The 12,632-nt window shown below is 50.8% G+C and overlaps 1 protein-coding gene across 2 annotated transcripts; it reads right to left on the bottom strand.

The window, feature by feature from the left end:
• Nucleotides 1–7,251: 7,251 nt before the first annotated feature.
• Nucleotides 7,252–8,592, bottom strand: ebpl (EBP like). Of its 2 annotated transcripts, XM_085246472.1 has the most exons (5): nt 8,575–8,592; nt 8,242–8,418; nt 7,972–8,041; nt 7,664–7,802; nt 7,252–7,586 (listed from the first exon to the last, which is right to left on the bottom strand). In XM_085246472.1, exons 2-5 carry the CDS (start codon nt 8,416–8,418, stop codon nt 7,340–7,342), a joined length of 633 nt encoding a protein of 210 aa, XP_085102598.1. In that variant the 5' UTR covers nt 8,575–8,592; the 3' UTR covers nt 7,252–7,339. The 2 variants fall into 2 exon arrangements, with proteins under 2 accessions (XP_085102598.1, XP_085102597.1); XM_085246471.1 differs by lacking the exon at nt 8,575–8,592 and having other exon boundaries at nt 8,242–8,567.
• Nucleotides 8,593–12,632: the final 4,040 nt, after the last annotated feature.

Genomic DNA, 12,632 nt, shown 5'->3' with positions numbered 1-12,632 from the left:
CCACCACCAGTAGGCAACGGGTGAAGTGTCTTGCCCAAGGACACAATGACCGAGACTGTCCAAGCCGGGGCTCGAACCGGCAACCTTCCGATTACAAGGCAAACTCCCAACTCTTGAGCCACGATCACCCACAATTAATGATGTGTCAGTCTGTGTTCCTCCGTGTCAGTCTGTGTAACTCCGTGTCAGTCTGTTACCCTGTGTTCCACGGTGTCCTGTTCCTCGTCTGCGTCTCTCTGCTATTCATCATCCGTTGTCATATGCTCCCAGGTCTGTTATTTTTAGTTCTCCCAGTTTAGGTGTCTTTAGTTATTTGTTATGCCCCACTGTTTGTTTGCCACTACACCTCTGTAAATAAAGCCACCAGTATCTCATCCACTGCCTGCATCTTGGGTCCTCCTTCTAAATCCACACGGCTCGCCTCGGCAGCCGTGACAGTACGAACCGGCCACTATGGACCCAGCAGCATTCAACCCGCCCAAGGAGCTCCGGGAGGACATTGTTTACTCCGTGGACAAATTAATCAACGCGTGGCTGGAGCACGAGGGGAGAGAATTTCGCCAAGCCGTGGCTAATCGGCTACAGCGCTTGGTTTCTGGTCTCCCCTGGCTGCTCAGCTCACTTCACCCGCTCACACAGAATTTCATTCTGAATGGACTCCGTCTTCACCCCCCGGCTGCTACCACCCACCCTGCAGCTCATGCTTCACTGCCCAGTCCGACAGAGGATGTTCTGCCCGGCCCGTCGACCCAGCCTTCGAGGGGGAAACGGCGCTCACGCTGCCGACGCTCCTCGCCACAGTCGGACCTGGGGATTTCCGAGCAGCCAGCTGTGGTGAGTGGACAGGACAGTATTATTGGTCTGAACTGTGGGACCGTTTACTCAGGGGTGATGTTCTGTACGGCACAGGACAAAAACTGTTTATCGCCAGAAGCTCAGTTAGCCGCCCGGCCAGAAGCTCAGTTAGCCGCCCAGCCAGAAGCTCAGTTAGCCGCCCGGCCAGGAGCTCAGTAAGCCGCCCGGCCAGAAGCCCAGTCGCCACCTCCGCCACATTCAGCCTCACAATCCATAGCTCAATTACAGTCACAGCCAGACTTATTACAAACCCTGTTACAATCCATGGCCCAGTCAGTAGCCCGGTTAGCAGAAGAATCATTAGCTTTATCCTCAGTGCAGCCTCCTGTTCAGCAGTCACCAGCCCTGCATCCTGTGTCAGTTGCTCCACCACCTGTTCAGCCATCACCTACTCCTCCTGTACAGCAAGCCATGTCAGTCCAACCCATAACGGACAGTTCAACAACTTCGTACTCTAAGCAGAGAGACAAACCCAAGAACAATGTCAACATTCCTCAAAGGCTGGCCAGTTCTGAGACTGAGATGCACTCCAGGGCCTCCCCAGAGGCTGGGTTTCAGCCCCCATCAGACTCTGGACCCCTGGAGTTTAAGAAGCCAGCTGAGGACTGCACCCAGCTGTCGCTGGGTCAATGCTCTGCGCAGCTGCAGGCCGCTATGTGTTTGCCAGAGGCCCGTGTGCCTGCTGGTCCTGTTCTGTCCCTGCCAGAGGCCCGTGTGCCTGCTGGTCCTGTTGCGTTCCTGCCAGAGGCCCGTGTGCCTGCTGGTTCTGTTGCGTTCCTGCCAGAGGCCCGTGTGCCTGCTGGTTCGGTTGCGTTCCTGCCAGAGGCCCGTGTGCCTGCTGGTTCTGTTGCGTTCCTGCCAGAGGTCTCCGCACCTGCTGGTTCTGTTCTGTGTGTGCCAGGGGCTCCAGTGCCCACTGGTTCTGAGACTGTTTTTGCTGGGGGGCCCGAGGAGCCCGTCCAGCCTTCTGCCTCGTCAGCTGGGGGGCCCGAGGAGCCTGTCCAGCCATCTGCCTTGTCAGCTGGGGGGCCCGAGGAGCCCGTCCAGCCATCAGCTGCAGTCTCATCACCAGCTGCAGTCTCATCACCCTCGCCTGCTGCAGCTTCATCACCCTTGCCTGCTGCAGCTTCACCACCCTCGCCTGCTGCAGCTTCATCACCCTCGCCTGCTGCAGCTTCATCACCCTCGCCTGCTGCAGCTTCATCATCCTCGCTTGCTGCGGCCTCAGAGTCTTCGGCCTCGCCTGGTCCGGTTCCAGCATCCTCATCAGCTTCGCCTGGTCCGGCTCCAGCATCCTCATCAGCTGCTTCGCCTGGTCCGGCTTCTGCTTCAGCATCCTCATCAGCTGCTTCGCCTGGTCCGGCTTCCGCTTCAGCATCCTCATCAGCTGCTTCGCCTGGTCCGGCTTCCGCTTCAGCATCCTCATCAGCTGCTTCGCCTGGTCCGGCCTCCGCTTCAGCATCCTCATCAGCTGCTTCGCCTGGTCCGGCCTCCGCTTCAGCATCCTCATCAGCTGCTTCACCTGGTCCGGCCTCCGCTTCAGCATCTGCTTCAGCCTCTTCGCCTGGTCCGGCCTCCGCTTCTGCTTCAGCCTCTTCGCCTGGTCCAGCCTCCCCTTCTGCTTCAGCCTCGTCTGGTCCAGCCTCCGCATCCTCATCATCCTCGTCTGGTCAAGCCTCCGTGTCTTCATCCTCATCAGCGTCGCGTGGTCCAACTTCAGCTTCAGCATCAGCATCGCCTGGTCCAGCCTCCGCTTCCGCCCCGTCTGGTCCAGCCTCCGCTTCGCCTGGGGCTGCAGGGGCCACGCAGCCTTCAGGTCCCCTACTACCACCTCCACATCGTCGGTCATCTGCCAGGCCGCTTGTTGGGCATCTCCGCCACTGTGGACGCCCTCCTGAACGTCGCCACTGCCTTCCGCGTGGCCGGCCTCCGGACTTGTTTCCACGCCGCCGTTGCCGTCCGCACAGTCGGCCCCCAGAACTGTTTCCACGCCGCCATTGCCATCCGCACGGTCGGCCCCCAGAACTGTTTCCACGCCGCCGTTGCCGTCCGCACGGTCGGCCCCCAGAACTGTTTCCACGCCGCCGTTGCCGTCCGCACGGTCGGCCCCCAGAACTGTTTCCACGCCACTGCCTACTGCGTGGCCGGCATCCGGACCTGCTCCGTTGCCATTCGCATGGTTGGCCTCCTGAACTTGACCATCTGGGCCTTTTTGGACTCTGTCCCTCCGTCCTGGGCCCCCTCCGCCCGCCCTGGTCGGGTTGTTTTCTGTTTTGTTTTGGTCCGTTTTTTCGTTTCTGCTGGGCTGTCTGGTGCCAGCCCTTGAGAGGGGGGGGGGGGGGGTACTGTCATGGTCCTGGGTTGGTGACCCAGCGCTTTTAGTTTGTTATCATTTTCTAGATGATTGTTTAAGTTCTGTGTTATTTTCGATCTGCCTCTGAGTCTGCGTCTGTATCTGTCTGTCTATGGTGTCTCCCCATCTGTTTGTGAATCTGTCTGTTTAGTTCAATGTCTTGTCTGGTTCCATGTATCTGAGTTTCCTGTTTTATTGTGAAGGTCCGTGTCATATGTGAGTGTGATCAGTTTACGTTTCCCCTGTCCCGTCAGCCCAGATTCCTCCCAGCTGTGTTGCCCTCCTGTCTCTCATCCCCTGATTACTGAATCAGAATCAGAATCAGAATCAGAATGGGGTTTATTGCCAAATGTTGAGCAGGTTTACAACATTAGGAAATTGCTGCGGTGCTTCAGTGCAAATATAGTGTCATAAATAGCACTTAAATAGACATGGAAAAAAATAAAAGTAGGGATAAGAATTAAAAGTGCTACGTGGAAAGATATGTGCATGAGATATACATGAGATATATACATGAGAATAAGAATTAAGAGCGCTACGTTGAAAGATATATACATGAGTGCAGGTGGTGATCAGTGCCAAACATGGAATGATGCAGTGACACAGCGTAGGGTCATGTGTTAGTGGCGGGTACAGTCATATGGTTATTGTTCATGTGTCCAACAGCAGAGGGGAAGAAACTGTTCTTATGGCGAGAGGTTCTGGTGCGAATGGACCGGAGCCTCCTGCCTGAGGGGAGCAGGTCAAACAGACTGTGTCCAGGGTGAGAAGGGTCAGCTGAGATCCGAGCTGCACGCCGCAATGTCCTGGAGGTGTACAGGTCCTGCAAAGATGGGAGTCTGCAGCCAATCACCTTCTCAGCAGAGCGCACAACACGCTGCAGTCTCTGTTTGTCCCTGATAGTGGCTCCAGCGTACCACATGGTGATGGAGGAGGTGAGGATGGACTCGATGATTGCAGTGTAGAATTGCATCATCATCCGTGTTGGCAGGTTGAATTTCTTCAGCTGCCTCAGGAAGTACATCCTCTGCTGGGCTTTCTTGATGACGGAGGTGATGGTGGGCTCCCACTTCAGGTCCTGGGTGATGGTGGTACCCAGGAAGCGGAATGAGTCCACAGAGGTGATGGGGGTGTCAGTCAGGATGATGGGGGGGAGTGGGGCTGTGTGCTTCCTGAAGTCCACAATAATCTCCACTGTCTTCTGGGCATTCAGCACCAGGTTGTTGTGGCTGCACCAGGACACCAGACGCTCAACCTCCCTCCTGTAGGCAGACTCATCCCCGTCCGAGATGAGTCCAATAACGGTGGTGTCATCTGCAAACTTGATTAGCTTGACAGACTGGTGGGTGGAGGTGCAGCAGTTGGTGTACAGGGAGAAGAGCAGAGGAGAAAGAACACAGCCCTGAGGGGAGCCGGTGCTGATGGTCCGGGAGTCCGAGACATTCTTTCCCAGCCTCACATGCTGCTTCCTGTCCGTCAGGAAGTCAGTGATCCACCGGCAGATGGGATCAGGCACATTCATCTGGGAAAGCTTGTCTCGGAGATGGTCTGGAAGGATGGTATTGAAGGCAGAGCTGAAGTCCACAAACAGGATCCTGGCGTAGGTTCCTGGGGAGTCCAGATGCTGCAGGATGAAGTGTAGGGCCATGTTGATGGAGCTTTCCGAGCATTCAGGTTCTTAAACTGCTTCCTCACATCTGCTTCATGAATATGAAGAGTTGTGGTGGGAGGAGGTGGTGTGAAATCCTCTTTTGTGTGGGGTGAGGAGGGGGGTGTTGTAGGTGAACGGTTTGAAGGTGGTGTTGGCTCTATGGAGGGGGGAGAGGTGGGGGAATTAGTGTCCAAAGTGTCTCTATTGTTGGGGCCGTTGGAGGTGTGAAGGCTGCCTGATGGCTCGTCAAAACGGCAGTAGAAGTCGTTAAGGGTGTTGGCTAAGAGCAAGTCATCAGTGGAGTGGGGTGTTTTAGGCTTGTAGTTTGTGATATTCCTAAAACCTTTCCACACAGAGGCCGAGTCATTCTCTGAGATCTGCTGCTGCATCTTCTCAGAGTGCTGATGTTTAGCAATGTCCACTTCTTTAGTGAACCTGTACTTGGCCTCTCTGTAGCAGTCCCTGTCTCCGCTTCTGAACGCCTTTCTCTTTTCCAGCCACAGCTTTTTGAGTTTAGGAGTAAACCAGGGTTTGTCATTGTTATAACTCACCCTGGTGCGTGATGGCACAATGCTGTCCTCACAGAAGTGGATATAGGAGGTGACAGTGTCCGTAAACTCGTCCAAGCTGTTAGAAGCAGCCTTCAATGTGTCCCAGTCTGTGGTCTCCAAACACGTGCGAAGCTCCTCCACAGCCTCGTTGCTCCACAGTTTTTTAGTCCTCACGACAGGTTTGGAGAGCTTCAGCCTCTGTCTGTACGCGGGGATTAGGTGGATCATGACGTGGTCAGAAAGTCCAAGTGAAGCGCGGGGCACCGCGCGATAGGCCCCGCTGATCGTGCTGTAACAGTGGTCTAATGTCCTCTCCTCTCTGGTCGGGCATTTAATATACTGCTTATATTTTGGAAGCTCATGGCTCAGATTGGCTTTGTTAAAGTCCCCAAGAGCAATGATGAGAGAGTCCGGGAATGTCCGCTCCGTGTGGAGAATCTGCTCCGCGAGTGCGCACTGAGCTGCCTGCGCATCTGCGTCTGGCGGGATGTAAACAGCGGCCAGGATGGTGTGTGTATTTAAGCCCTGTGTGTTCTCCTGCCTGTTGCCGGTTCGTCTGTGTTCCTCCGTGTCAGTCTGTGTTCCTCCGTGTCAGTCTGTGTAACTCCGTGTCAGTCTGTTACCCTGTGTTCCACGGTGTCCTGTTCCTCGTCTGCGTCTCTCTGCTATTCATCATCCGTTGTCATATGCTCCCAGGTCTGTTATTTTTAGTTCTCCCAGTTTAGGTGTCTTTAGTTATTTGTTATGCCCCACTGTTTGTTTGCCACTACACCTCTGTAAATAAAGCCACCGGTATCTCATCCACTGCCTGCATCTTGGGTCCTCCTTCTAAATCCACACGGCTCGCCTCGGCAGCCGTGACAAGGAGTCCTGATAGGGACTAGAAAGAGAGAGCAGATTTCTCCTGTTTTGGCTTCCCTTCATTGGCTTCCTGTTAAATCCAGAATTGAATTCAAAATCCTGCTCCTCACATACAAGGTCTTAACTCATTCACTGCCATCCATTGGCAGTGAATGAGTTAAACCCATTGACTCATGCACTGCAATTGACGGCTATAGACGTCAATGGCAGTGAATGAGTTAAATAATCAAGCCCCATCTTATCTTAATGACCCTGTAGTACCATATCACCCTATTAGAGCACTTCGCTCTCGCTCTGCAGGCCTACTTGTTGTTCCTAGAGTATTTAAAAGTAGAATGGGAGGCAGAGCCTTCAGTTTTCAGGCCCCTCTTCTGTGGAACCAGCTTCCAGTTTGGATTCAGGAGACAGACACTATCTCTACTTTCAAGATCAGGCTTCAAACGTTCCTTTTTGCTAAAGCATATAGTTAGGGCTGGACCAGGTGACCCTGAATCCTCCCTTAGTTATGCTGCAATAGACGTAGGCTGCCGGGGGATTCCCATGATGCATTGAGTTTTTCCTTTCCAGTCACCTTTCTCACTCACTATGTGTTAACAGACCTCTCTGCATTGAATCATATCTGTTATTAATCTCTGTCTCTCTTCCACAGCATGTCTTTATCCTGTCTTCCTTCTCTTACCCCAACCAATCACAGCAGATGGCCCCGCCCCTCCCTGAGCCTGGTTCTGCCGGAGGTTTCTTCCTGTTAAAAGGGAGTTTTTCCTTCCCACTGTTGCCAAAGTGCTTGCTCATAGGGGGTCATATGATTGTTGGGTTTTTCTCTGTATCTATGAAGCGCCTTGAGGCGACTTATGTTGTGATTTGGCGCTATATAAATAAAATTGAATTGAATTGAATTGAATGTGGTTAGATGTTCCAAAGCAATAATTTAAGCCACTGAAACTGTATCTATAATAAAATGTTTATTTTTCAAACGATTGATCGTGGTGATTGATTCTGACATCAGATGAATATTTAAATGATCCTCGGACTCGGCCCCATCGATCAGTTTAAACCATATAACTGACATCACTGTCTTTTAGCTGCTTTGCTTTGGTCCGCTCTGAGCACGTGCAGACTCCTTAGGCTGAACCAGGACTGGAGCAGCAGCAGGACTGGGACCAGGACCCAGACTCCATTAAATAAGACCAGGTAGACCCATAGGTAGAGCAAGGAGGATGTGTTCAGGTGAGGGCTGCCCATCAGCCAATCGGGACAGAAGGTCATCCAGCCGCCGTATAGCTCGCACACACTCAGAGCGATCTGCAGGAAGTGTCTGACAGATTGGTTCACCATTAACATCAGTACCAAGCAGTACCAGCAACACAGTAACTGCAGTACAGGAAGTGTTACCTGTAGTACTTGTCCTTCAGTACTGCGTGTATAAGCAGGAGAGCTAGCAGCGAGTCGAGGACGACGGTCAGGATCTCGATGGAGACGATCGTCGGATCAGAAACCAGCCAGCGACTGTCGGCTTTCCCGTACTCCTTCCCTACAGGTAAGACAGGTGAGAAGAAGTCAAACATCCCAAATGACGTACCAAATAGTGTGTTTTTACAGTATCTGTGAGTAAAAGTACTTCATTACTTTGTTCTCATACTGGACTTCAGATCAAACTAACACTGCCTGGAAATACTGCAGTGTATTTACAAAATACTCACAGAGCTCAGCCAGTGGCCCTTCAGAAGCCTCCACTGTCCCAACCAGAGACATGTAAACAAACGGACCCTCCTAAAAAAACAAAAATCAGAGACATGGAAACAAATGGATCTTCCTAAAAACCTTTAGGTTTAGAATAAAAAATAAACAAGAATAAACAAAAACTAAGTGTTTATGAAATGAGTCTAATTTTGAAGATGAGCTGAAACTTGAATAACGTTTTTTGTCATCATGATGAAGATGGGAATAACTAAGAATAAAGCACCGCCTACCAGCGTCAGATGGACAATGACATCATAAAAGAGCCACAGCAAGATCCACCAGTTCTGTGTAGAGCTCCGCCCACAATACCTGCGTGTTAGCAGGACAGCTGCCAACAGCTGGCCACTGCATGCTAACAGAGACAAGACGGAGACCAGAGAGAGGCCAGGAGGCGCCGATGAGTCCATCTGCAACCACAGAAGAAAAAGGAAGAGAAGGAACAGCATATAGAAGAGGTACCAGTACTACAGACTGTACTTCAAATATGCCACAGTAAAATTATTTTAGGATTAGTGTAGTAATATTGCAGAAATGCTGTATGCAGTCATTCTGTGTAGGCTCACCACTGCTCTGTGTGAAAATGGACGTCTCAGGCTCCGCCCCCTGGCATTCCCTATTGAACTGCTGTTTCTAAATCCCGCCCCACACTCTCCCATTCACTGGTGAGGAGAACACTCCACTCCCTGTTCCCGCCTCCTCCCTCACAAACGGCTGAGGTCAAAGGTCAGCAGCAGATGAACATCATGTTTATCTGAAGCTAAACGTTAACATTCATTCTGACCACAGAAGAAGAAAATGAGGAGCTCAGTGTTTAAAACAAGCAAACAAACAAACAGGGGAATAAAACCCAAATCTCATTAAAAAAATACAAACAGTACTTCAGCAGTTCTTTGGTACATCCAATTCAATTTTATTGATATAGCGCCAAATCACAACAACAGTCGCCTCAAGGCGCTTTATATTGTACAGTAGATAAAAGCCCAACAATCATATGAACCCCTATGCGCAGCGGTGGGTTTTTTTCTGTTCTCAAACTGATCTTCCTGTTGGAGCGCAGTCTGGGGGGAGTTCTTTTTTTCCTCATTGTCTTTCCTGATGTTTTGTATTTTCAATTGTTCGGTTCTGGGTCGCTGTTCGTGCGGCTGACCTGCCAGCTACGTAGCCTGACCTGTCTCCCCAATATGATGTTTGTATATTGTATGTACGGTCGGCAAGGTCAGTATCTCAATTGCCCCTCGGGGATAAATAAAGTCTTCTGAATCTGAATCTGAATGAGCAAGCACTTTGGCAACAGTGGGAAGGAAAAACTCCCTTTTAACAGGAAGAAACCTCCGGCAGAACCAGGCTCAGGGAGGGGCGGGGCCATCTGCTGTGATTGGTTGGGTTGAGAGAAGGAAAACAGAATAAAGACATGCTGTGGAAGAGAGACAGAGATTAATAACAAATATGATTCAATGCAGAGAGATCTATTAACAGACCTTCCCAAAGTGTGGGGCCCGCCCCCTAGGGGGGGCACAGAGCCATTGCAAGGGGAGCGCGGTATGAAAAGGGAAAAAAACACAAAGAACGCTTGGACACTGCTAGCACGGTGCGCCCACACAAACGCAAAGCAGGAGATGAAGCACCGCTGACTATGTTTCCAAACCAACTTCATTCTAAGCCAAAGACTAGAAAATATGGTGAAGCAAATCTTCCCTTTGTTTCACCTGCGTTGGGAGCAGCGCTGGGCTCTCCAAATCACGGACAAACAGTATCCCACATTCTTGATTTTTAGTTCACAAACACTTGTTGTAATGACTAACTACTCCTGACATTTTGGAGATGTTAGCTCTTTATACAGTAAAGTTACAGTGGGATACAAATAACATCAGGCTGATCCTGCCACAATTTGCCTGGTTCAAATCACTGACAAACAGTATCCCATCGTTGATTATGTTTTTAAACCCATTTTGCACAGAGAGGCATTTTTTGAAAAATGTAAAGTAATAATGTAAACAGAATTGGTCCTAGAACTGAACCCTGTGGAACTCCATAATTGGCCTTAGTGTGTGAAGAGGACTCTTCATTTACATGCACAAACTGGAGTCTATTAGATAGATGTGATACAAACCACTGCAGCACAGTACCTGTAATACCTACAGCATGTTCTAATCGCTCTAATAGGATATTAAAAAAAATCCAAGATGGCGGCAGTCAATTGTTGTCTGCCGCCATGAAGAGGAGGTTGACTTCCACCGTAACCTCCGTGCGGATCTGTGATATTTTGCTCGGCTAAAAGTTATCAAGGCTGACGAAAGCTTGGTTTTGCATTTGCTGGATATTGATCTGAAAACTCTTTTCTTGCTGTGTCACGACTGACTTTTTAGCTAATGTAAGCTAAAGTGGCAGTGTCTGTTTTTGTTTTTGACGCTGTCGCCGGTACGAGATTCCGGAATGGCACCACTTACCTCAACATCCAGCTGTGAAAGCTGCATCAACCTGAGCCAAAAAGTGATCGAGCTGGAACAAAGGATATCCACGCTATACCAAATCCAGGGGGCTGAATGCGAACTTGACACGATCCTCCTTGGCAAAGCTCAAACCACCGCTACTAGCGCTGAGCTAGCCGACACAGTGCACCATCCAGCTGCTGTGTCCCAAGATCCCGCCAACAGTCAACACAGGCTCTCAACTTGCGTCGCTGGTGCTTCTGCCAAGGACGAGAACTCCTGGTTTCAGCTAGGGGCCAGACCCAAGGCTCTGGTCAGCTCCACTCCACTCCAACCAGCGCCATGGACCATGGTTGAGACGCGTGGTGGCTGCAGAGGGGGCAGGAGGATCCGTCTCTCGCACCCTCACCCCTCCGGTGCGGTAGTATTGGAGAATAAATTCAATGTCCTGGATCCTGTGGACTTTCCTCCTCTGACCGCTAGCCCTCGCCATCCCGCTGTGTCGCTGAGGTCTGCGCCATCTCCACCACTACGCCCCCGGAGCCGCGGCGGGCAACCCGACGCTGTGGTGCAAACTCACCGCGGAGAGCTGTGCTTTACCCCGGCTCCTCGGAGAAGAGGACCCACGGCGCGGCTACCTGGGAGTCACTCACGCAGTCCGGCTGGTGCATCTCCATCTGAACACCCCCGGTGTCGCGGCGCGGGCGTCTCAGATGGCCAACAGCCCTCGGTGGCACCTCCTCTCTCCACGCTGGTCCTCGGGGATTCCATCGTCAGGAACGTGCGGATGAGGGGGGCGCTCACGCTGTCGTTCCCGGGAGCCACTGTTGTTGACATAGTGGACAGAATTCCCAACATTCTGGCATCCCACCCACAGGTTAACCGGCTCATCATCCACATCGGCACCAATGACATCCCCAAACAGCAATCTGAGCTGCTAAAGTTGGACTTCCTCGAACTCTTCAGCCTCCTTGGTCAGTTGCAGGTGAGTGCTTTTATCTCTGGGCCCACCCCCACCTGTGGCAGAGGGATAGGCCGTTTCAGCCGGCTGCTCAGCCTTAACACCTGGCTTTCCTCTGCCTGTATCTCCCACGGCGTGGGTTTTATTAACAACTTTGATGCCTTCTGGGAGAGGAGGCATCTTTTTGGGGCAGACGGGCTCCACCTCAACGCCTGGGGACGCCGTTTGCTGTCCGCCAATTTGGCATTTGGCGTACAGCACTCCCGCACATCGCCACTGTCTGCCACTGACTGATGTTCCCCTGGTCCCAGCTCCTATATTTGTTCCACTTTTAACAGTAATACACAAAACTCTGGACTAGGACCTTTCTCTCCCACAGTCAACACAATACCCGTCATAATCACAAACAGAGAGCAACAGAATTATCATAAATCCAGTAACTCCAAAAACATTAATAACCTCCGGCCTCTTCAAAAATATCAACATCCATTCAACTCTATTGTCAATAATCCACCAGTCTCAATCACTATGGCACTTTTAAATGTACGCTCTCTGTCGAACAAGTCTTTTATTATTAATGATTTAATTTTAGATAATAAACTTGACTGTTTATTTTTAACTGAAACATGGCTGGGCTCGGATGCACCAGTTGTTCTCACTGAGGCCTCCCCACCAAATTTTAATTTCTCTTTTTCTATTAGAAGTGGTGAAAGAGGTGGTGGGACTGCATCTTTAGCCAACAACACACTCACCACCAAACAAATTTTATTTGATCATTTTACCACTTTTGAATTCCATGCTATTGTTTTCAGCAGCCCTCCAGTTTTATCTGTCACAATTTATAGACCACCTAAAGACAGCGCTGCTTTTATCAAGGAATTCTCAGAATTTTTAACAAACATACATTCAAAATACACTCAACAAAAATATAAACGCAACACCTTTGTTACTGCTCCCATTCCCCATGGGATGGACATAGAGACCTAAAATTCATTCCAGATACACAATATAACCATCCCTCCCAAACAGTGGTCACAAATCAGTCCAAATGTGTGGTAGTGGGCACATCTGCTATATTGAGATAATCCATCCCACCTCACAGGTGTGCCACATCAGGATGCTGATCTGACATCATGAGTAGTGCACAGGTGTACCTCAGACTGCCCACAACAAAAGGCCACCCTGGAATGTGCAGTTTTGTCTCACAGCAAAATGCCACAGATGCCACAAG

Source organism: Mchenga conophoros, linkage group LG15 (assembly GCF_057382185.1).
Source record: "Mchenga conophoros isolate Kocher_MC1m ecotype Shallow Benthic linkage group LG15, M_conophoros_male_GT1.1, whole genome shotgun sequence".
NCBI lineage: Eukaryota > Metazoa > Chordata > Actinopteri > Cichliformes > Cichlidae > Mchenga > Mchenga conophoros.
Note: the sequence above shows the minus strand (reverse complement) of the source record. Positions and strands in the feature narration are given on the sequence as shown.